The 23639-nt window shown below is 40.0% G+C and overlaps 1 protein-coding gene, 1 non-coding gene and 1 pseudogene across 2 annotated transcripts; 2 read left to right on the forward strand and 1 right to left on the reverse strand.

Moving 5' to 3' along the window:
* Nucleotides 1–974: 974 nt before the first annotated feature.
* LOC116457967 (cytoplasmic phosphatidylinositol transfer protein 1-like) lies at nt 975–14466 on the reverse strand (annotated as a pseudogene).
* Nucleotides 14467–15672: 1206 nt separating this feature from the next.
* Nucleotides 15673–15811, forward strand: LOC116458164 (small Cajal body-specific RNA 20). Its single transcript, XR_004245230.1, has one exon. It is a non-coding gene; the product is annotated as a small Cajal body-specific RNA 20 (non-coding RNA).
* Nucleotides 15812–19403: 3592 nt separating this feature from the next.
* On the forward strand, nt 19404–22016 carry LOC116457969 (protein DBF4 homolog A). The gene is made up of 2 exons (XM_058430925.1): nt 19404–20217; nt 20463–22016. The coding sequence occupies exons 1-2, from the start codon at nt 19555–19557 to the stop codon at nt 21882–21884; spliced, it is 2085 nt and encodes a 694-aa protein (XP_058286908.1). The 5' UTR covers nt 19404–19554; the 3' UTR covers nt 21885–22016.
* Nucleotides 22017–23639: the final 1623 nt, after the last annotated feature.

The following is a 23639-nucleotide window of genomic DNA, read 5'->3' on the forward strand; positions in this document are numbered from 1 at the left end:
CAACTAATGAATTTAACGGCCTTATTAGGTAACTCTGCCTCCCCTTAATAGTTCACAGAAATGCTCTGGGCATTTTAAAACAGGCATTAATGGAGAAAGCTTTGGGGATTTCAGGCAAGTGCTTTTTCTTTCCCAGATACCTTCCTACCAATAGCTTCACGCTCACTGCCATCTCCTGACCGCCTGCCTGTCAGGTCCTATCTGTGTGCTGGGTGTCCTACGCCACTGCTGAAGGAGGCAATCATTTTAAATGGCTCCAAACGAAGTCGGTTATTGCCCATTATTTATTTACTTGATCTTGGAGTCACAGAAAATTACATAGGCCGAGATCCGAGGCTTCTCTCTTTGCTTTGTCCTGGGCTTTAGTCCTTCGGATTCAACTGGAGACATTTCATATGCTGTGAGCTGCATTTTAAGTTGCTATCTTACAGTGAATCAGTTTACTCTGGGGCTGCATTGCCCTCATCTTTTGTGTAAAGTTGCTTCTCATACGCCTCTTTGTATGTGTCCTTTTCCATTTTAGACCATTTCCAACCTCCCTTCTGGGACCCCCATTCCTTTTTTTTTTTTTGAGACGGAGTCTCGCTCTGTCGCCCAGGCTGGAGTGCAGTGGCGCAATCTCGGCTCACTGCAAGCTCCGCCTCCCGGGTTCACGCCATTCTCCTGCCTCAGCCTCTCTGAGTAGCTGGGACTACAGGCGCCCGCCACCACGCCCGGCTAATTTTTTGTATTTTTAGTAGAGACGGGGTTTCACCGTGGTCTCGATCTCCTGACCTCGTGATCCGCCTGCCTCGGCCTCCCAAAGTGCTGGGATTACAAGCGTGAGCCACCGCGCCCGGCGACCCTCATTCCTTAACTCTTGTGGTTAAGGTTGGTTCAAAGTCTAAGTGTCTGTGGTACCATTTTTTTTTTTTTTCCGTATTCTTCCCAGGATACATAGTTGAATACTGGATATAAGATAAGCAGATAATCCATCAATTTAGCTTACTGGCAAGATCTGAAAAATCGAAAAGAATTAGATGAGAACACGTTACTTAGGAATTGGGAGAAGAAAGAATTGAAGAATCAAGGTTACTCTATAAATCTCAGGATTTCTGTTTCATTTCCAAATAGTTACAAGAGAAGGCTAGCCTTTCCAGGGAATGCACTGATAAAGATAGCCATACTCTAGCAAGTGTTCCTCATTTGCATGTTTTCTGCAAATCTTATGGTCAATGTGTATCAGTATAAATCAGTGTCTCTTAAGCTTTTCCATGTCATGGCACACACACTAAAGTGATTTTTTTTTTTTTTTGGAGACCAAGTCTTGATCTGTTGCCCAGGCTGGAGTGTGGTGGCACGATCTCGGCTCACTGAAACCTCTGCCTCCCGAATTCAAGTGATTCTCATGCCTCAGCCTCCCAAGTAGCTGGGATTACAGATGTGCACTGCCATGCCCAGCTAATTTTTGTATTTTTTTTTTTTTTTTAGTAGAGATGGGGTTTCGCCATGTTGACCAGGCTGGTCTAGAACAGTTGACCTCAAGTGATCCGCCCACCTTGGCCTCCCAAAGTGCTGGGATTACAGGAGTGAGCCACTTCTCCTGGCCCTAAAATGATATTTGTACCACACACTGGGGTAAACTGAAGGAGATTTAGGGTGTCTATATGAAGCCAGGGGAACAATTCACTATTGTTTATATTAAATGATTATGAAGAGAAGAGAAATTCCACAGCACTGGGGGACATATTAAATAGAAAACCAATAAAATATTTTCATAATTTTTATTTTATTTATTAAAAGACAGAAACAAGTGGATTTTTTTTTGCTTTGAGATGTTTATGAATTTTGAAAAAGTAGTATATTGGAGAAATAGGAAAAAATTCACATTTCTGGGCACTTACTTTGTATCAAGGACCAAGGCGGGTGGATCACTTGAGGTCAGGAGTTCGAGACCAGCCTGGCCAACATGGTGAAACCCCATCTCTACTAAAAATACAAAAATTAGCCGGGTGTGGTGGTGTGCACCTGTAATCCCAGCTACTCGGGAAGCTGAGGAAGAATTGTTTGAACTTGGGAGGCAGAGGTTGCAGTGAGCCGAGATCACACCTCTGCACTCCAGCCTGGGTAACAAACAGAGTGATACTCTGTCTCAATTAAAAAAAAAAAAAAAAAGGATTAAAAAATAAATTCTGTGATGGACAGGGATCTTTTATTGCTGAATTTACAGCAGTTGGAATAATACCCAGTACAGAGAAGGTGCCCCTTAAGCATTTTTTATTGATTAAATAAGAGGTAAGTCACAATTAATAAAATTGACATTTGGAGCTGCTGACCAAGGTTATACAGGTAGCAAATTTTTGAGCTAGAATTGAGCTCAATCTGTTGGTCTTCAAAACCTAGGCGTCTCCACTGCACAATATTGGTTTCCCCTTTGCAGGGAAGTGCATCCTCAGCCAAATGAATCATTTCTTGATATAGAGCAGGAAGCAGTTCATTGCCATAAATCAATTCAATTTCTAACCAAATCCTTTTGTGCACTATCTTGTTTTTTTATTCTAAGTGGAATCTTTATTAAATTCTGTGGAAAGCATAAATAAGTTATCATTAATTGCACTTGGAACCTCTAAAGATTGATAATTAAAATTTTTAAAAGTTCAAAGAGTTAATTAGGCCCCAAATCCTGAGTCACACTTAACAACATAGGGACCTTAATAACTATTGGCATTCAAATATTGATGATCAGCAGTTCAAAATTTAACAATTAAGTATATTATGCCTGAGAGTATTTTGGAGAATTTCAGGTTTGATGAGTGGAAATTGACTTTACTTTTTTTTTTTTTTTTTTTGACAGAGTCTCACTCTGTTGCCCAGGCTGGGGTACTGTGGTGTGATCTTGGCTCACTGCAACCTCCGCTTTCCAGGGTTCAGCCACCCGAGTAGCTGGGATTACAAACGTGCACCACTGCACCTGGTTAATTTTTGTATTTTTTTTTTTAGCAGAGACAGGATTTTGCCATTTGCCCAGGCTGGTCTTGAACTCCTGGCCTCAAGTGATCTACTCACCTTGGCCTCCCAAAGTGCTGGGATTACAGGTGTGAGCCACCGTGCCCAGCCACCTTTACTATGTTTTACCACACCTTGTAACAAAGTGGTGCAAAGTTTTCATTTATTGATTCTTTTTTTTTTTTGAGATGGAGTTTCACTCTTGTTGCCCAGGCGGGAGTGCAATGGTACGATCTCAGCTCACCACAACCTCCACCTCCCGGGTTCAAGTGATTCTCTTGCCTCACCCTTCTAAGTAGCCGGGATTACAGGCCTGCATCACCAAGCCTGGCTAATTTTGTATTTTTAGTAGAGATGGGTTTCTCCATGTTGGTCAGGCTGGCCTCGAACTCCTGACCTCAGGTGATCCGCCCACCTCAGCCTCCCAAAGTGCTGGGATTACAGGCGTGAGCCACCGTGCTCGGCCTCTTATTTATGCTTGGAGTCCTTGCAAACCTCATCAAATGCCCAATAACAAGGCTTCCTCCCAGGCTTACTGCTATGACCACAGAAGATTCCTTCTGTCCCTTGCAAATCTTACAGCTAACATCTTATGTGATGCTGTGTGGCATACTTAGGGAATCATATGTAAAATTACTTAATCATATGCACACTCAGAGGTTGAAGGAACATGTTTGTGTGATAAAGCATCTTTTTCTATATCAGACTTTTTTTTTTTTTTTTTTTTTTAAAAAAAAAGCCAAAATGAAAATGTAAAACCCCATGAGATATCCATATGAAGTAACTCTGATTTGGGCTGACATGGTTTATCTGAAGAGTATGTGCCAAGTACATTCAGGGCGGCTTTTTTTCTCAGGGTCTGGAAGCATGAGCGTTACTGGGGCAGACTTTTTCCGGGGCCAATATTTGGGACCTGACAGCAATTCAGGTACATCTGTGGAACGAGGGGTGACGGAGTGATGAAGCACTAGAAGGGGACTGCTGCCAGAAGAAGGCAGTCGGGGAATGCTTGAGCTAGAAATTGCAGATGGGACAATGCCAATTTTCCTCTTGGTGGCTTCCTGAATGGCTCGTTCAAATTATCAGACTTCATCAATTGTCATGTACTTGTTTGGGCATGACTCACTATGTCATTTGCAGGCGAGGAATGTTGATTGCAAACTTTTTATGTTAGTTTGCTCAGGCATGTTTTTTTCGTATTCCTGAACATCATCCATTATCACATACCATTCATCAACCCATGCAAAAGCCTATGTCGTCTTTGACTGACTTGTGTACAAATTGTCCTACTTTGGTCTGAAGCCTCCAGACCTCCAGCCTCACTGGCGGTCTCCAGCTTGTAGAAGCACATGATGGGCTGATGTCTATCTATTCAGCCTGCCCTTAACTGTCCCCATCCTGTCTTCTCTGACTTGAAATGTTTAGGATCCTCAGATTCTTTGTCGTAGTGCTCTGGAATTTCATTGCAGACAATATCAATAAAGTAAACGTCTCTTTCTAGGTTTTTGGCTTCCTTGTAAAAAACATTTACTGGCCGGGCATTGTGGCTACAGGTATGAGACACCGCACCTGGCTCTCTCTCTCTATTTTAAATAAAAAAAAAATTGCCAGTTTATTATAAAGGATATTACAAAGGATGCAGACAAAGAAATGCATAGGGTAAGATATGGGGTAAGGGGAATGGAGCTTCCATACCCTCCCTGGGTGTACCACCCTCCAGGAACCTCCATGTATTCAGCTATCTGGAAGCTCTATTTTCATAATTTTTAATGAGGCCTTAAAGTTGCTTTTATGACTGTAAGTTTTTAATATTAGGTGTTATAGTTGAATGGCTTTATGTAATTTCTGATTAAGACTTTTAAATAATAGTCTCTTCAATATTTTTATGTTCAACAATAGATTCTCTTCCCACAAATATATAACAAAATTTAAACCAGTCTTCACAATTATTTAAAATAATTATAACACTTGAATTATATTGGAAATAACAGCCTTTCCTTATCTTCTCCTTATAATTGTAATACTGAAATTTCTTATGATAATGTGATTTCTATAAAACTTTTCCATACCAGGTATTTCAATATAATAATAAAGCAAAATTTTGCAGAAGGCACTTGCATTGTTGGGATGGTCACTTAGAAACCATTAATAGCAAATAGGGAGGTGTATCTGACTTAAGTGATGACAGATATTTAAATTGCTGGCTGTCCAGTGCCTGTCAGGAGTCCCCATCCAAACTCCTGGAACAAGGGATTCATGGAGCTGCAGGACGAGTTATGTAACAGGTTCCTAAGAGCATTCCTGCCAGCAAGATTAGGGTGGAAGATGGCAAAAAGGCTAATGGCAAGCACTGGGCAGACAGTAGTTGAATCTTTGTTGTTGCATATATTAAATATGTCTATATGCTCATTGGTATTGGTATGTTCTAAGTGACCACTCTAAAAAGGCAGGCACATTCTTTAAAATGTAGCTCTATTATTATTTTGAAATAATGTAGGCAGCTGGCTCCTAAAGTCAATATCCAAGTAATAGATGGGGTGCACTGGTGCAATCACAACTCACTTCAACCTCAAACTCCTGGGCTCAAGTGATCCTCCTGCCTCAGCCTCCCCAGTAGCTAGGAGCATAGGCATGTGCCACCACACCTGGCTAATTAAAAAAAAATTTTTTTTGTAGAGATGGAGGTCTCGCTATGTTGCTCAGGCTGGTTTGGAATTTCTGGCCTCAAGTTCCTGCCTTGACCTCCCAAAGTACTGGGATTATAGGTTTGAGCCCCTGCTTCCAGCCCAGATGCTCATGCTCCTTCAACTCTCTGAAGATCCTCAAAGAAGTCTGCTTAAGGCTGGGGGTGACTCTCTTGGGGTCAAGCCAGCCTAGTTGCTGTGGGTGCCAAGGAGATTAGTATCTCTCAGCATGCCTGTAATCCATTTGCTGTTTACCAGTATATTTCAGCACCCTGATTAGCAAGCTGTAGTATGAATAGTGTCTCAAAGGAGGTCTCCGTATCCCATTTCCCATGCCATGCATATGCCTTATGAAGATGCCCTAAAAACTGGTTGAGCCTAACTATTATCAGGAGAACCAGAAATTCTGTACCTCCAGGAAAGTTCTACAAAAGATTTCTTCCCCAGTTCCCTCACCCAGGGCGGTAGGTGGGCTGAGGAGTGTCCAATATAGCACCCAACTGTGACCAACTGAATTGTGAAAGCTGATTGCAGTTCTTTGGGGCGGAGCCCAAGCAAACTTCTTCAGTGTGTATCAATCCAACAGAAGCTGCTACTGTGAGTGGAAAAAGGGAGAGATTAAATAATCTGCTTTGGCCAGGTTGGTCTCGAACTCCTGACCTCAAGTGATCTGTCTGCCTCGGCTTCCCAAAGTGCTGGAATTGCAGTCTTGAGCCACCATGCTCCATGCTAAATTTTATTTTTTAGTGCAGTTTTAGGTTCACAGCAATACTGAGTGGAAACAATAGAGTTCCCACTGCTATGTCTTCAAGGTCCAGCTTCCATATCATTATCTCTATGAAATCTTCTCTGATTTCCCATAGTTGTAAATAAAAGTTTCCTTTTCCAAAATTTCACAGCCCCTTTAAGAAAATTTAACAAGGTTTCATTTTCTAATCTGTTTTATTTGTCATGTACCTATCTTTTCTTCTTCACTAGACTGTAAATTCATTAAGGGCAGGATCCATGTCTAATCTACCTCTGCATCTCCTAACACCATGGTTCCATCATTGTTTTGGCAAATATTGGAGTACGCATGTATTATTACACTGTGCTGCTTACATATTTATAGATTTGCTTTTCTTATTTGACTGAGACCTCTGAGATTATATATTTATTTTTCTGTATCTCTCAATGCTTTGAGCAATGACAAGTATATAGTAAGTGGTTGATAAACCCTTGCTTTTTTAGTATGAAAGGAAGCTGGCTGTTCTACGGTAAAATTTCAGCTGAAACCTCAATAAGTATTAAGTAGTAATTATAAACAATTAAAAATTATGGAAAAGTATAGAAAAATTTGTTTTTAATAGGATGTATTTATTATGTTCTCAAAAGCATATGTTTTCATCTCCCAATGTTTCCTAAAGCTTGGTGACCTTTGTGTAGGATGAGACATCTTTCATGGATGAAAATAGATCTCTAGCTCTTTGAAATCATAACTTCTTATGACAGTAGAAATATATCAAGGAAAAAAGAGTTTAAGTCAAAATACATCTTTAAGGTTTTCTTTTTCACAGAACATTTGACATTTAAAACTTATTATCTCTTGCCACTTGAATCTCAGTGTTGACCTCAAGGATTCTGTAGAAGGTACAGGATTTAGAGGGCAAAGAGAAGCACAGGAAAGCAAAGTGAATGAAAATGAAGAGTAGAGAGGCATAACCTGGTCTTGGTGATGTCAAATTCAGACCAAGGGCAGGGGGTAATTTATAGGATGGATCAAAAGGAAAGGGATAAATGATGACGAGAGTAGCAACATTAAGTCAGAAAAGACAAGAAAAATGAAAGAAGCCAAAGGGCAAGACACACAATAGGTGAGGAGGGAACATTTCTAAAATAACAACTGTGATCCTTGAATTTTTTTACATTGCATGAATAATTTCAGAATATTGGTAATGAAAATACAGATAAAATTCCCCTTCAACACCATTTCCCTGGAAATCAAATCTTTTTTCTTTTTTTTTCAGCCCCGGAGAATGGAAAATATTTAGAGAGGTACAAAACTATCAAGTATCTCTATAAATAACTACAAAATTTTCACTTACATTTATTTATAATGTCTAAAGCACAGCCACAAGTTCTCCTCCTCTTGGGAAGGAAGGAGAAAATTTTAAGAGTTGGCTGTTCTTGGCTGGGTGTGGTGGGTCACACCCATAATCCCAGCAGTTTGGGAGAATGAGGCTGGAGGATCACTTGAGCCCGCCAGTTTGAGACCAGACTGGGCAATATCATAAGATCTGGTCTCCACAAAAATATTTTAAAAATATTAGTCAGGCAATCCCAGCACTTTGGGAGGCCAAGACGGGCGGATCACGAGGTCAGGAGATCGAGACCATCCTGGCTAACACGGTGAAACCCCATCTCTACTAAAAAATACAAAAAAATTAGCTGGGCGTGGTGGTGGGCACCTGTAGTCCCAGCTACTCGGGAGGCTGAGGCAGGAGAATGGCACAAACCTGGGAGGCAGAGCTTGCAGTGAGCCAAGATGACGCCACTGCACTCCAGCCTGGGCGACAGAGCGAGACTCCCACTCAAAAAAAAAAAAAAAAAAATTAGGCATGGTGGCAGTGCCTGTACTCCCAGCTACTGGGGAGCCTGAGGTAGGAGGATTGATTGAGCTCAGGAGGTGGAGGTTTAGTGACCCGAGATTGCACCATTGTACTCCCAGCCTGGGCGACAGAGTGAGACCCTGTCTAAACAAAACAAAACAAAACAAAACAAAACAAAACAAAACAAAACAAAACAAAACAAAACAAAACAAAACAAAACAAAACAAAACAAAACAAAACAAAACAAACCCCCCAAAAAACCAACCACAAAAAACACAAGTTTTCTGAGTTCACAGCTCTTATCTTTAACTAAGTTTAGACATCCCTCCCTCAAGATCATTCTCCTTCTAATCCCAAAATAACAGAAACATGGAATTAGGTTAAGACTACTGGCTAAAGAAATTTATTTCTTCATGCCATTATTTTCATTAATAGGCATTCTAGAATTTCGAGGTACTTACTGTTTTCTGTCTTAACATACATATTAACATTCATAGATGTAACTTACCCTTATGAGTATACTTACATTTTGAAAAATCTCCTCTTCACCTTAAATTGTGGAGTAATGAAGCACTTAAATAATTCATAATCTCCATCGAAGCTAGTGCTACTTCCTAACTATGGACCACGTTATAGACAGGGTAGGTGGCAGTTTACATCTTTTCCTACAGAATTATCTGTAACTATAACTTTTCATCTCTAATTTGGAAAAAATAACAAATTCTAAGCAATAAATAATAATAATAATTATAATAATAATATATTGATAGGGCCTATCTTGGGTATACAGTAATTTATGTATAAAATATCATACATAAATGTTGGTATTTTATTATTTGTAATAGATTACTTGCAAGTCACCTCTCGGTTGATTAAAATGCAATCATACATGACATTATGGTTGAGTATGGTTGGTCTAACATGACATTGTAATGAACTATAACCTGTGTAGCCACTGTAAAGACTTTTTGTTGTTATTGTTGTCACAAAGACTGGAGTGTAGTGGCGCAATCTCAGCTCACTGCAACCTCCACCTCCTGAGTTCAAGCAATTCTTCTGCCTCAGCCTTCTGAGTAGGTAGGATTACAGGTCCCTGCCACCATGTCTGGTTAATTTTCGTATTTTTAGTAGAGATGGGGTTTTGCCATGTTGGCCAGGCTGGTCTGGAACTCCTGACCTCAGGTGATTTACCTGCCTTAGCCTCCCAAAGTGCTGGGATTACAGGTGTAAGCCACCATGCCCAGCCTTGTAAAGACGTTTTAACCCTCTGACAGTGAAGTCAATGAGGGGACCTTGAAATTGTTTTTGAATGTCTGATTTCTTTTCTTTTCTTTTTTTTTTGAGACAGAGTCTCACTCTATTGCCCAGGATAGAGTGAAGTGGCACAATCACAGCTTACTACAGTGTAGAACTTGTGGGCTCAAGCAATTCTCTCACCTCAGCCTCCCAAGTAGCTGGGACCACTGGCATGTGCCACCATGCCTGGGTAATTTTTAAATTTTTTGTAGAAACAAGGTTTTGTTATGATGTCCAGGCTGGTCTCAAACTCCTGGACTCAACAGTTCTCTTGCCTCAGCCTACCAAAGTGCTGGGATTATAAGTGTGAGCTACTGTGCCCAGCCCATTTTGTTACAAGGACCTGAATATCAGTTGGAAGTAGCCAGTTGAGAGAAAATGTCCCAGTGTCCCTAATCTCACAAGATTGTGGAATGAGTCTTTTGACAGTGGAGAATTGTAACAGTGAAACAGCAAAAAACTACCATAACTAACTCCAGGATTGTTTAAGCGGCATTTACCCATTCCTGCACATAGGCAAGGATAATTTTAGAACACTGAGATAATATACAAAAATAGCAATAATGTAGTTTTAAGGGCTAACTCTGGGATTAAAAGAGAAATATGTAAACAATGAACTATGTTTTCTTAAAGATTTATAGGAGCATTGTGACCTGACCAAAGACAGTGAAGTTCCCAACCTCCCTGGACCCTGGCTGGCACCCAGATGTCTGTGTTTATTGGTTACCTCTTGATCCCAACCCCCTTGCCTTCCCCTGCCCTTAACATAAAAAGAACCTGAAATTGGTACTGATTAAGATGATACTTTAGAATGCTAGTTCACCATCTTCTTGGTTTTGCTGGCTTTCCAAGCAAACCTGCTTTTCCTCCCACCAACCCTTGTCTCTCAAGTTTGGCTTTTGAGCTGCTAGCAGCTAACCCTGTATTCCGTTACATTTTCAATATAAATCACTAATACTTATCTTGGGAATCCACTGGCTGAAATTCAAGTTCTTTCTCTACTGCCAGAATCCAAAATTTCCATTTCATCAGCTTCAAATACATTTAAAAATGTCAAAATGCATTATGACAATGTTGTCAGATAAAGCCAAAAATACCTTCCACCTTTTATTGTCTCCAAATACTCAGAAAATTAATGAAGGGATATCAGAGATGCTTCTCTAGAAACTTTAGTATTATAATTAAATCTGCCAAACATTTGCATATGGTGTTTATTGCACAGTGTTTTATATTTTCCAGGGTGAGAGAGAGAGAGGTTACAGTCAATGAGTTGTATAACTCATACCTGAATTCACTCTTTCGTTTCTGTGTAAGTTGATTCCAAGGCATCAGACTACAGACCTGGAGTAGAGGACCAGAGGCATAATTCAAATTACTGGGCATCTTCTGCTAACAATGTGTAGTAATTTTTTTACTTAGTACATGTGAACTTAACCCAGAACCTAAGTTACCTTAGTTCATGTGTACTTAGGTTCTGGGTTTAAAAAATAATGAATTATATAGTTCTAGTCTTTTTTTTTCCTTTATTAGTTTTTTTATAATTTTATTTATTTATTTATTTTTAATTTATTTCCTGAGACGGTGTTTTGTTCTTGTTGCCCAGGCTGGAGTGTAATGGCATGGTCTTGGCTCACTGCAACTTCCACCTCCCGGATTCAGGTGATTCTTGTGCCTCAGTCTCCCACGTAACTGGGATTATAGGCACCTGCTATCACACCCAGCTAATTTTTTTGTATTTTTAGTAGAGACGGGGTTTCACCACATTGGTCAGGCTGGTCTCAAACTCCTGACCTCAGGTAATCCGCCTGACTCGGCCTCCCAAAATGCTGGGATTACAGCCGTGAGCCACTGCGCCTGGCCTATAATTTTTGTTATTTTATTTTACTTTAAGTTCTGGGATACATGTGCAGAATGTGCAGGTTTGTTACATAGATACACATGTGCTATGGTGGTTTGGTGTACCACCTATCAACCTATCATCTAGGTTTTTTTTTTTTTTTTTGAGATAGAGTCTTGCTCTGTCACCAGGCTGGAGTGGAGTGCAGTGGCACGATCTTGGCTCACTGCAACCTCCGTCTCCCAGATTCAAGTGATTTTCCTGCCTCAGTCTCCCGAGTAGCTGGGACTACAGGTGCGTGCCACCACACCTGGCTAATTTTTTGCATTTTTAGTAGAGATGAGGTTTCACCATGTTGGCCAGGATGGTCTCGATCTCCTGACCTCATGATCCGCCCGCCTTGGCCTCCCAAAGTGTTGGGATTACAGGCATGAGCCACTGCGCCCAGCCACCATCATCTAGGTTTTAAGCCCTGCATGCATTAGATATTTGTCCTAATGGTCTCCCTTCCCTATAGCTCTAGCCTTGAGTTCAAAGTCTAGTAGGGGAAATTTTTTTATTTTTTTGAGATAGGGCCTCACTCTATTGCCCAGGCTAGAATGCAGTGGCACAATCTTGGCTCACTGCAACCTCTGCCTCCTGGGCTCAAGCCATCCTCCCACTTCAGTCTCTTAAGTACCTGGGACTAAAGGCACGTATCACTGCCCCTGGCCCATTTTTGTATATATATATGTGTGTATATATACATTTTTGTATATATATGTGTGTGTATATATATATATATATTTTTTATTTTTTATTTTTTGAGAACGGGTTTTTGCCATGTTGGCCAGGCTGGTCTTGAACTCCTAAGCTCAAGCAATTCACCTGTCTCAGCTTCCCAAAGTACTGGGATTACAGGCGCAAGCCCCCATGCCTGGCCGAAACAATGGAATGTAAAAAACCCCTATATTGAAGCACTGTGTCACCAACCCTGCCTAGTGAACTCTTCTCAGAAGGGAGGAACTTTGAGCTAGGTCTTGAAGAATGAGTTGGAGTTTTCCAGAGAAAAAAGAACCTAATGGTCTTTCAGGCAGAGGAAACAGCATATGTTTGGGAATAAGAGTTTTGGGAGAAAGGCAAAGAGTTCTGTGTAACTAAATTAAAAGGAGTGTGTGAGTGTATTGCTTTGAGCCCCATTTATATTTTATTTCTGAACCTACTCTGTGAACTTTTCTTCTGTCTATTGCCTTCTGAAATGTTTTAAATAAACAGTGATCCAAGATAGACTCTACACCTAGTAGCCTTTCACTCTATTCTGGAGTGGGTTAAGATGAATCTCTAGGATATTTATAGATTATGCCTTTAACATGTTCACAGTATATTGACTAAGACAAACTAGAAGTATTTTGCTTCTATTTACTTGTGTGAGCGGAAGGAACTGCATAAAGAGCTGTGAATGACTCATTTGTTGGGGGGTGTTAGGCTATAATTTCAGACCTCTGATTTCAAGGGAGCCTTTGGTTCATATCTGCACACCTTCCAAGATCTACAGGCATTGTTTTCCACAGCACAAGCACCTCACCATCTTAAGGGAAGGCACATAAAAGGAGCAACTATCTCTGCCAACCTGAGATCCTTTTTATTCCAAAAATACCACCTGTACTCACTGTTTACCACCCACCAAGAAAGCAAGTGTTTAATAGCTCAATCTTGCATATCCACAGGGCCTTAGCCTGTGCTCAGCACAATCTGATGGGAATTGGGGATCTATAAGACACACTTTTTTTTTTTTTTTTTTTTTTTTTTTACCTTCTTAGAGTTTGTAATTGGGATGAGATTACCACCCAATTAGAGCTTAATTACAGAGAGTTGGGTTGGGCATGGTGGCTCAAGTCTGTAATCCCAGCACTTTGGGAAGTCGAGGCAGGAGGATCCCTGGAGTCCAGGAGTTCAAGACCAGCCTGGGCAACAAAGTGAGACCCTATCTCTATAATAAAATAAAATAAAATAAATTAGCCAGGTGTGGTGGTGTGTGTCTGTAGTCCAAGGTACTTGGGAGGCTGAGGTGGGAGAATGGCTTGAGCCCAAGAGTTTGAGGCTGCAGTAAGCTGGGTTTGCCACTGTACTCCAGTCTGGGCAACAGAGCCAGACTCTGTCTCACAAAACAAAAAAATTTACAGAGGGTTGGCTACAGAAGCACAAGAATTCTATCTGTTCCTGATGATGGACTTCCAAAACCTTTTTCTGAGTCAGAGTTTCCAGCTGCCTCCTGAAACATTTACCAGGATGTGCCAAAGACCCTTACATTCAACAGATTCAAAATTAGATTGGTTAATTTTTTTCCTATTATTCCTATCTCAAGTGTTCTCTATTCTATATTTAGATCTTGGTTAATGGTATTATCTCCTGTTCAGCAAGCAAACTAGATATCTGTGGGCCATAAATAACTTCTTCCTTTCTCTTACACTTTAATATCCAAACTATCACTAAGTCATGTTCATTGAGTCTTCAAAATGAGTTTCAAATTTCACTGTAATTTGGTGTAAATGTAATAGTCTGCAATTCATATTATGCCAAAAATGTATAGCTTCTATGCATGGGTAGCAATGGATGCTGTGGTTGGAACATCTGTTTGACAATCTGTGTTGGCTCAGTTTCTTCCAGTTACGCCCATTTCAGGTTAACTCAGACTTCCAAGATTTCTCTCTACTCCTAGCTCCTCCTCCAGAGGCATCCGGGTGTGGAGGAAAGCCAACTTGTCTCATGTGATGGGAGAAGTGCATCTAGGGGTTGGGAGGTGATGGAGGCAAGATACACATGCTGTCCTCTGAGTTCTTGCTTGTTTCTAGCTGAGGTGTCCTTTGCTTTTCCCTGTGTGTGTCAACCTATGTTCTCAATAAACCATCAGCGATAGAACTAGTCCCACCTGGTCTTTGGTATGTGTTAGCATCTGCTGTTGCTGAGCTTGGACTCCACCATAGTCTCTGGTCCTGTGGCTGCTGCATTCTGGCTCAAAGTCCCTGCCATTTCTTAAGTCCTTCCAGCGTGTCCTTGCTCCCCTGAGCAGGTGGGAACCTCTGGCTCTTCTGTACATTGTGCACAGTGTTGATTATGTCTACCTTGCTAGATCCCTCTTTCTGCCAATGCTATTTCTATATGTCTACTATGAGCCTTAGTGTTCTCAGATCTAGTCATGTTTGTCTAGATTTACTTCATCTCACCCGTTGAGTTCTGACCACTTTGCTCCATCTCTAGAAGATGTAGGGCTTTCTCTAGTTTTTCCCCTTTCTGTATGGTCAGGTCATATCATTCCCCATGTGGATGCAGCATTTGAACTCCTTTCCTTGGAGCCATAAGATGATAGGACTGTAGGGGAATATGATTTATAGAGGAAATAAGGACTATGTTTACTGTTTTCAAAATAGTATTCTTAGTACATATAGACTCATTTGTACATACACATTCTGTGCATTTTTTATTAAAACAAAATTATTACTATACTTATTTTTTGTAACTTCTTTTTTAATCAAACAATATATTTTGCAGCCCTTTCCATGCCAGGACATTCAGATATATTTCATTCTTTTTAATAGGTACATAGTATTCCATTCTATGACTGTATCATAATTTGTTTAGTGGTGGATGTTTAGCTTGTAGTATTCTATTTTTTGCTATTATAAAGATTTCTGCAACATGTATCCTTGTACGTTGTGCAAGGAAAATTTACTATTTCTTTATTTCCGTTACTACTTTAGTGGGCTTGTTTTGTCCTGCTTAAAAAGATTATTTTCTACCCTAAGACCAAACACACATTTTTTTCTTTTCTTTTTTGTTTTCTTTTTTTATGTTTTATTTTTTCTTTTCTCTCTTTTCTTTTATACTTTAACATATTTAATTCATTTTGATTTTAAAAAATATTCTATGATGTAGGTAGAATTATCATTTTTCCATATATTATAGAGTTGTGTATTTTTTTTTTTTTTTGAGACAGTCTTGCTCTGTCGCCCAGGCTGGAGTGCAGTGGCGTGATCTCGGCTCACTGCAAGCTCCGCCTCCCGGGTTCACGCCATTCTCCTGCCTCAGCTTCCCTAGTAGCTGGGACTACAGGTGCCCGCCACCATGCCCGGCTGATTTTTTTGTATTTTTTAGTAGAGACGGGGTTTCACCGTGTTAGCCAGGATGGTCTCGATCTCCTGACCTCGTGATCCACCCGCCTTGGCCTCCCAAAGTGCTGGGATTACAGGCGTGAGCCACCGCGCCAGGCCGAGTTGCGTATTTTTTTAAAAAAACAAATTTTCAGGTCCTCTCTCCCACAGTGGATGATGGGTGGGGGGTTCCCTTTTTTCCTCAGCCAAGGCTGAAGGCAAAGATCAGATCTTGAAGATCATTGTCAAGACTGCCATGCGCTGAGAAGCCTTGTTTTCCTACCTCAGACATTTGTAGAAAACAAAACAAAACAAAACAAAACAAAACCCCATTGTTTTCACACAAAAGTTCCTGGTTAGAATCAGTTACTTGGGAAACTTAGGTTGAGCGATGTTCTAATTGAGCTCAACTTTCATGCTCAGCATTTCAGTTCTCATTCTTTTGTCTTAAACTACAATTGCCAAATGGCCTAGACCTGTTTTTGCAATAAGGTAGTAGATGTAAATTTTATTCTCCCCTATTTGCAATAGTTAGGTTGTTAATTAACTGAATGAATACTCAATCTCAGTTTACTGATCCCCACTGCAAACATAATGATGCAAAAGCCAAGATTTGGGCCATTTAAAATCATTGTAGAACCACAGCGTGAACTCCCAAAGTCAGAATTTGTGCAGTGTTATAATATTTTAATTTTTTTTTTTCCAAGAGACGAGGTCTCACTGTGTTTCCCTGGCTGGAGTGCAGTGGCACAATCATGGCTCGCTGCAGCCTTGAACTCTTAGGCTCAACTAATCCTCCTGCTTCAGCCTCCCAAGTAGCCAGGACTTTAGGCACATGTCACCATACCCAGCTAATTTTAATTTTAAAAAATTTTTGTAGAGATGGTGTCTCACTATGTTGCCCAGGCTGTCTATCATAATATTCAAAACAATTTCAACAGGCTCATTTGTAATAAAATGTAATAGCAGAGTTGTCAAAGTCTGCATTTAAAAGATATCTGTTACATAACTGTTATTTTTGCAAAAAGAGAATTTATCTTCTTAAATCGATCTACCTGCCTACCAATCTACTCATCTATATTTTGATCTAGCTATAAATATATTTGAAGAAACAGAAAATTATATACAAAGAAGAAAATAATTCACTGGCACCCAGTTAATTGGTCAACATTTTGGCCAGTTTTCTCCTCATGTTGTATTTATGCAATGCACACATGGTTTATTTACCTGCAAAGTAGAAGAGCACCACCTACATTCTGGCCAAATGTAAAAGTTGGCTATTAAAATTAATATTCAGTGGAATTGAGGCTGAAGGCAAATATAACCATGAAAGAATAAATTTTAATGGCCAGGCACAGTGGCTCACACCTGTAATCCCAGCACTTTGGGAGGCCAATGTGGGTGGATCACTTGAGATCAGGAGTTTGAGACCAGCCTGACCAACATGGCGAAACCGCGTCTCTACTAAAAATACAAAAATTAGCAGGGTGTGGTGGTGAGTGCCTGTAATCCCAACTACTTGGGAGGCTGAGGCAGGATAATCGCTTAAACCTGGAAGGAGGAGGTTGCAGTGAGCTGAGATTGTGCCACTGCACTCCAGCCTGGGCGACAGAGCCAAACTCTGTCTCAAAAAAATATATATATATATATTTTAATAACAAAGTAAATCCAGTTGATCAAAATAAGATCAATAAGCATAATTATTATTACAATTTCATATTAAAGTTTTCGTAGTAATATTTTAGAAGTTTGACACTGTGGCCCAGGTGCAACACCTCCTACCTAGACATCTTAGCTGCTGGTCTGCTTGTTGTTTTCAGACTGTACCTTTGCCTGCCAAGGAGATGCTTGTTTCAGCTAACGGCAGTGAGGGGATATAATGTTGGTTGCCATGTGGTCATCTTGCCACCAAGTTGTTGGATGTTCTCACCTCTGAATTGTAGCCAACTAAAGACTCATCTACTCTTCAATGGCATATTCTGCCATTGAAGATTGGGTCATTGGTAATTGCACAGTTTCATTGAGGCAGCTCCACAAATTTAAGCTTTTGTGCCTAATTAGAGACAAATACTGAATATTGTTGTGCTCATGTTTTTTGTTTTAAAAAATTTAAGCTTAGGCAACATGGTGAGATCCCACCTGTACTAAAAATTATTAGATTATTTTTTGAGACCGAGTCTCACTCTGTCATTGGCCAGGCTGAGTGCAGTGGTGTGATCACAGCTCACTGCAGCCTCGACCCCCTTGGCTCAAGTGATCCTCCTACCTCAGCCTCCTAAGTAGAGGGGACTACAGATACATGCCACCACACCTGGATAATTTTTTGTATTCTTAGTAGAAATGGGGTTTCGCCATGTTGCCCAGGCTGGGCTCGAACTCCTGGACTCAAGCAATCTGCCTGCCTCAGCTTCCCAAAGTGCTGAGATTAGAAGTGTGAGCCACTATGCCCAGCCACCACTAAAAATTAAAAGATTAGCCAGGTGTGGTGTCATAGCTGTAGTCCTAGCTACTTGGGAGGCTGGGGCACGAGGATCACTTGAACCTGGGAGGTGATTGTGGGAAGTGAACCCAGGAGCCGTGATTGTGACACTGCATTACTGCCTGGAAGACAGAGTGAGACCTTGTTTAAAAGAAAAAAAATGTATGCACATGATATATAAAATTATATGGACAAAATTTATCCTTAAGCCTTGAGTTTGGAAAAGTACCAGTGGAGCAATGTAACTGGCTTTCAGGTTAGCAAAAGCTCTGAATTTCCATCTGCATCTCAGTTTTCACTCATTGCATGCATGCCAATGCCAGCACCTTTGGTGGAGCGGCATGACTTGAAGCTCCCCGCGGCAGGCATCATCAGGCAATACTTACCCTCTCATGGGACTCTCAATACCCTCTCATGGGACTCTCAAGCCAACAAACCCCTATCTCTGCAAGGGACTGTTTGTGAGTGAATTCTGTGCTGTAGATACTCATCTCTGCAAAGTACAATGCTAAGGCTTTCTTTTGAACAAGGAACTGTTTTTTCTTTTTCTTTCTTCAGTAGCTACTCCTCCTCATTGTTTGAACATATTATATGAGTACGTGATCAGGCAGCTCCATAACCTCTTACAAGTCATGTTGTTGTCTTTGGCTGCAGAAGAATGATGAATGTGGCCCCAATCTTGCTGCCACAGCCAGCAATTCTGTTACCTTATGCTCTGCTATAATTACTTCCTGAGCACACATAACCAAATGATGTGAACTAAACATATGGCTGTGATTCTTAAGCCACTCAGACCCTTGTTTGTTCCATTGTCAGTGACAACCACATGACACCTTCCTTTACCAATTTCCCATTTGTAAAGATTTCTTTAATCACATTAATGTGTGAGATTGGTGTTCAAGATTAAGAAATTTATTGATGTGAAACTAAAACCAAATGCAGTTGATTCTGTCATAAATCCATGGTGCTGACATGTAGACAAAAAATTTCTGTTTCTAAAAGTTCACGTCTAATATACAAAATATTAAATATATTCAATAATATCATTAACATTTTTGTCAAAGTGGAATATAATTGAGGTGTAATCTTTTGCGTAACTTGATTTTTAGAATTTACATCCTGTGGCTGGGTGTGGTAGCTCACACCTGTAAATTCCAGCACTTTGGGAGGCCAAGGCAGGAGGATTGCTTGAGTCCAGGAATTCAAGACCAGCTGGGTAACATAGTGTGACCCTGTCTCATTAAACAAAATAAATTAAAAAAAATTATTTAGATTAAAAAATAATTTATATCCTGGGCACATATCAGAAATCCATCATTTTCAATGTCTAAAAATTACTAGATTCTATGAAAAACATTTCAACAAGCTTGTTAAAAATTGTAGCTATTTTCCAACCGCCGCAGCCCACTCGTTTGTGCTTTGCGCCTTCCTCCTCCGCGCCTTGGAGCCGGATCCGGCCCCGGAAACCCGACCCGCAGACGCGGTACCTCTACTGCGTAGAGGCCGTAGCCGGCGGAAGGAGAGAGGTGGCCGTCCTGTCAACAGGCCTGGGGAAGCCATGCTTTCCCGGCTGCCCGGCGCGAGACTTTCTCCAGACCCAGCATGTAGGTGCCGGGCGACTGCCATGAACTCCGGGGCCATGAGGATCCACAGTAAAGGACATTTCCAGGGTGGAATCCAAGTCAAAAATGAAAAAAACAGACCATCTTTGAAATCTCTGAAAACTGATAACAGGCCAGAAAAATCCAAATGTAAGCCACTTTGGGGAAAAGTATTTTACCTTGACTTACCTTCTGTCACCATATCTGAAAAACTTCAAAAGGACATTAAGGATCTGGGAGGGCGAGTTGAAGAATTTCTCAGCAAAGATATCAGTTATCTCATTTCAAATAAGAAGGAAGCTAAATTTGCACAAACCTTGGGTCGAATTTCTCCTGTACCAAGTCCAGAATCTGCATATACTGCAGAAACCACTTCACCTCATCCCAGCCATGATGGAAGTTCATTTAAGTCACCAGACACAGTGTGTTTAAGCAGAGGAAAATTATTAGTTGAAAAAGCTATCAAGGACCATGATTTTATTCCTTCAAATAGTATATTATCAAATGCCTTGTCATGGGGAGTAAAAATTCTTCATATTGATGACATTAGATACTACATTGAACAAAAGAAAAAAGAGTTGTATTTACTCAAGAAATCAAGTACTTCAGTAAGAGATGGGGTTTTCTTCGGATATATCCCTTTAGCCTGAAGAACTTACTTTCGCATGTTTTAGAGCAAATCTGGTGGCACAAGGAATTCTCTTAGATATCCTTCATATGATCATATCTTCAATGGAAAAAGAATCACGAATTGAGAGTTCTTTGTCTCAGCACCTTACTCCTGTCCTAAAACTGTCTTCTGGTCTCCATGGATTCTGACGAGAAATCTGCAGTTATTCAAATTGGTATTCACTTATATGGCTAAAGAGTTGGTAGTGGCGCACAAAAAACAAGAACAGGAAGACTCAAAAAGCCTTTTGTAAAGGTGGAAGATATGAGCCAACTTTATAGGCCATTTTATCTTCAGCTGACCAATATGCCTTTTATAAATTATTCTATTCAGAAGCCCTGCAGTCCATTTGATGTAGACAAGCCATCTAGTATGCAAAAGCAAACTCAGGTTAAACTAAGAATCCAAACAGATGGCGATAAGTTTGGTGGAACCTCAATTCAACTCCAGTTGAAAGAGAAGAAGAAAAAAGGATATTGTGAATGTTGCTTGCAGAAATATGAAGACCTAGAAACTCACCTTCTAAGTGAGCAACACAGAAACTTTGCACAGAGTAACCAGTATCAAGTTGTTGATGATATTGTATCTAAATTAGTTTTTGACTTTGTGGAATATGAAAAGGACACACCTAAAAAGAAAAGAATAAAATACAGTGTTGGATCCCTTTCTCCTGTTTCTGCAAGTGTCCTAAAAAAGACTGAACAAAAGGAAAAAGTGGAATTGCAACATATTTCTGAGAAAGATTGCCAGGAAGATGATATAACAGTGATGGAGCAGAATTTCCTGTATAAAGAGACCCAGGAAACTGAAAAAAAGCTTCTGTTAATTTCAGAGCCCATCCCCCACCCTTCAAATGAATTGAGAGGGCTTAATGAGAAAATGAGTAATAAATGTTCCATGTTAAGTACAGCTGAAAATGACATAGGACAGAATTTTACACAGCTACCTCTACATAAAAACAAACAGGAATGCATTCTTGACATTTCCGAACACACATTAAGTGAAAATGACTTAGAAGAACTAAGGGTAGATCACTATAAATGTAACATACAGGCATCTGTACATGTTTCTGATTTCAGTACAGATAATAGTGCATCTCAACCAAAACAAAAGTCAGATACTGTGCTTTTTCCAGCAAAGGATCTGAAGGAAAAGGACCTTCATTCAATATTTACTCATGATTCTGGTCTGATAACAATAAACAGTTCACAAGAGCACCTAACTGTTCAGGCAAAGGCTCCATCCCATTCTCCTCCTGAGGAACCCAATGAATGTGACATCAAGAATATGGATAGTTTACCTTCTGGTAAAATACATCGAAAAGTGAAAATATTGTTAGGACGAAATAGAAAAGAAAATCTGGAACCAAATGCTGAATTTGATAAAAGAACTGAATTTATTACACAAGAAGAAAACAGAATTTGTAGTTCACCGGTACAGTCTTTACTAGACTTGTTTCAGACTAGTGAAGAGAAATCAGAGTTTTTGGGTTTCACAAGCTACACAGAAAAGAGTGGTATATGCAATGTTTTAGGTATTTGGGAAGAGGAAAATTCAGATAATCTGTTAACAGCGTTTTTCTCGTCCCCTTCAACTTCTACATTTACTGGCTTTTAGAATTTAAAAAATGCATATTTTTCAGAAGTGATAAGGATCATATTCTTGAAATTTTTATAAATATGTATGGAAACTCTTAGGATTTTTTTTACCAGCTTTGTTTACAGACCCAAATATAAATATTAAAAGTAAATGTCTGCAATTTAAAAAAAAAAAAAAATTGTAGCTTTTATAGATTCTGTACTATAAGGAGTAATCTTATTTGTTAAGTCTGTTGTATATCATTTGTTCATAAAATATGTTTAGGTACCTCATTTTTCTCTAGCTTTTCCTTTTTCCCATATGAATCATTGAGAGTGCCTAAGTTTTTAAAAATAAGTATTCACATATTAACACATAACTCTGCTGACTGGTCTTATTTTACATTCATATCTTTGAACCACAAATTGGACCTTGATGATGGTACCTGGTAATTACACTACACTTTCCTGGTCTGTTTTTTTTTCCTGGTCTCTTAAAAGACTCACTCACACAATTTTTTTTTTTTTTTTTTTTTGAGACAGAGTCCCGCTCTGTCACCCAGGCTGGAGTGCAGTGGCTCAATCTTGGCACACTGCAGCCTCCACCTCCTGGGTTCAAGTGATTCTTGTGCCTCAGTCTCTCAAGTAGCTGGTATTACAGACTTGCGCCACCATGCCTGGTTAATTTTTGTATTTTTAGTAGAGACAGGGTTTCTCCATGTTGGCCAGGCTGGTCTCGAACTCCTTAGCTCAAGTGATTCGCCCGCCTTGGCCTCCCAAAGTGCTGAGATTACAGGTGTGAGCCACCATGCCTGGCCAAAAGACTCACACTGTCTGCATTCTTCTTAAATTTCCAATAGTTCCTCTCTGTCTTCACTCTGCTGATACTTCTCTTGTTTCACTGAAAAAACCTGAAAGCACTTAGAAGTTCCCTAGACATCCACCCTCACCTTACCCACCTGCTAGCATCTCTTCCCACTCACTCCAGCTTCCTGCTTATTCCCACAGTAGATGAACTCTCTATGTTAGCTGAGCCAGTTAGTCCACATACATATAGATCCTCACTCCTCTTGTCTATCAAGGACAGCCGTTCAGCAAATCTTCCATCTGATCATTTCTTCACTTTTTACTGAATCTTTTCATTATCATACTAATACTGTTACCTATCTTATCTTTAAAAAAAGTCCTTCACAACATCACTTCTTTTTTTGAAAGATGAATATTTATTCACTTTACAAAGAGAATGGTATTAAATTGCCATAAACAGCTCCATTTATAGACAAATATAACTGTATATTACACCAGTAGCTGGTTGAAACTTGCTTTCCCAGGATGCTTATATGACTCCAGCTCTTAAGTTGAGAACACAAATCTCTGTTCTGCCACTGATATTAAAAAGTCCTTCAGAGATAATGGTTTTGTTTTACATATTCACAGGAGGGAAAAAATCAATCCATCTGCCCAGCCCTTCCTTAGAGGTGAGCTTCCATCTTCAGGTTCCCTAGTGAGCACTAAGCAAATACTGGCTCATTCTTTAAAAAAAAAAAAAAAAAAAAAAAAAATCTGTTGATAATTTGAAAAGGCTTTTGCAGCACACCACAATACTTATTTATATATACATAAAAAATCTTGAATCACAGCCGGGTGTGGTGGCTCACGCCTGTAATCCCAGCACTTTGGGAGGCTGAGGTGGGCGGATCACCTGAGGTCGGGAGTTCAAGACCAGTGTGAGCAACATGGAGAAACTCTGTCCCAGCTAAAAATACAAAAATTAGCCAGGCATGGTGGTGTGTAC

The sequence above is a fragment of the Hylobates moloch genome, unplaced genomic scaffold (assembly GCF_009828535.3).
Source record: "Hylobates moloch isolate HMO894 unplaced genomic scaffold, HMol_V3 SCAFFOLD_18, whole genome shotgun sequence".
NCBI classification, from domain to species: Eukaryota; Metazoa; Chordata; class Mammalia; order Primates; family Hylobatidae; genus Hylobates; species Hylobates moloch.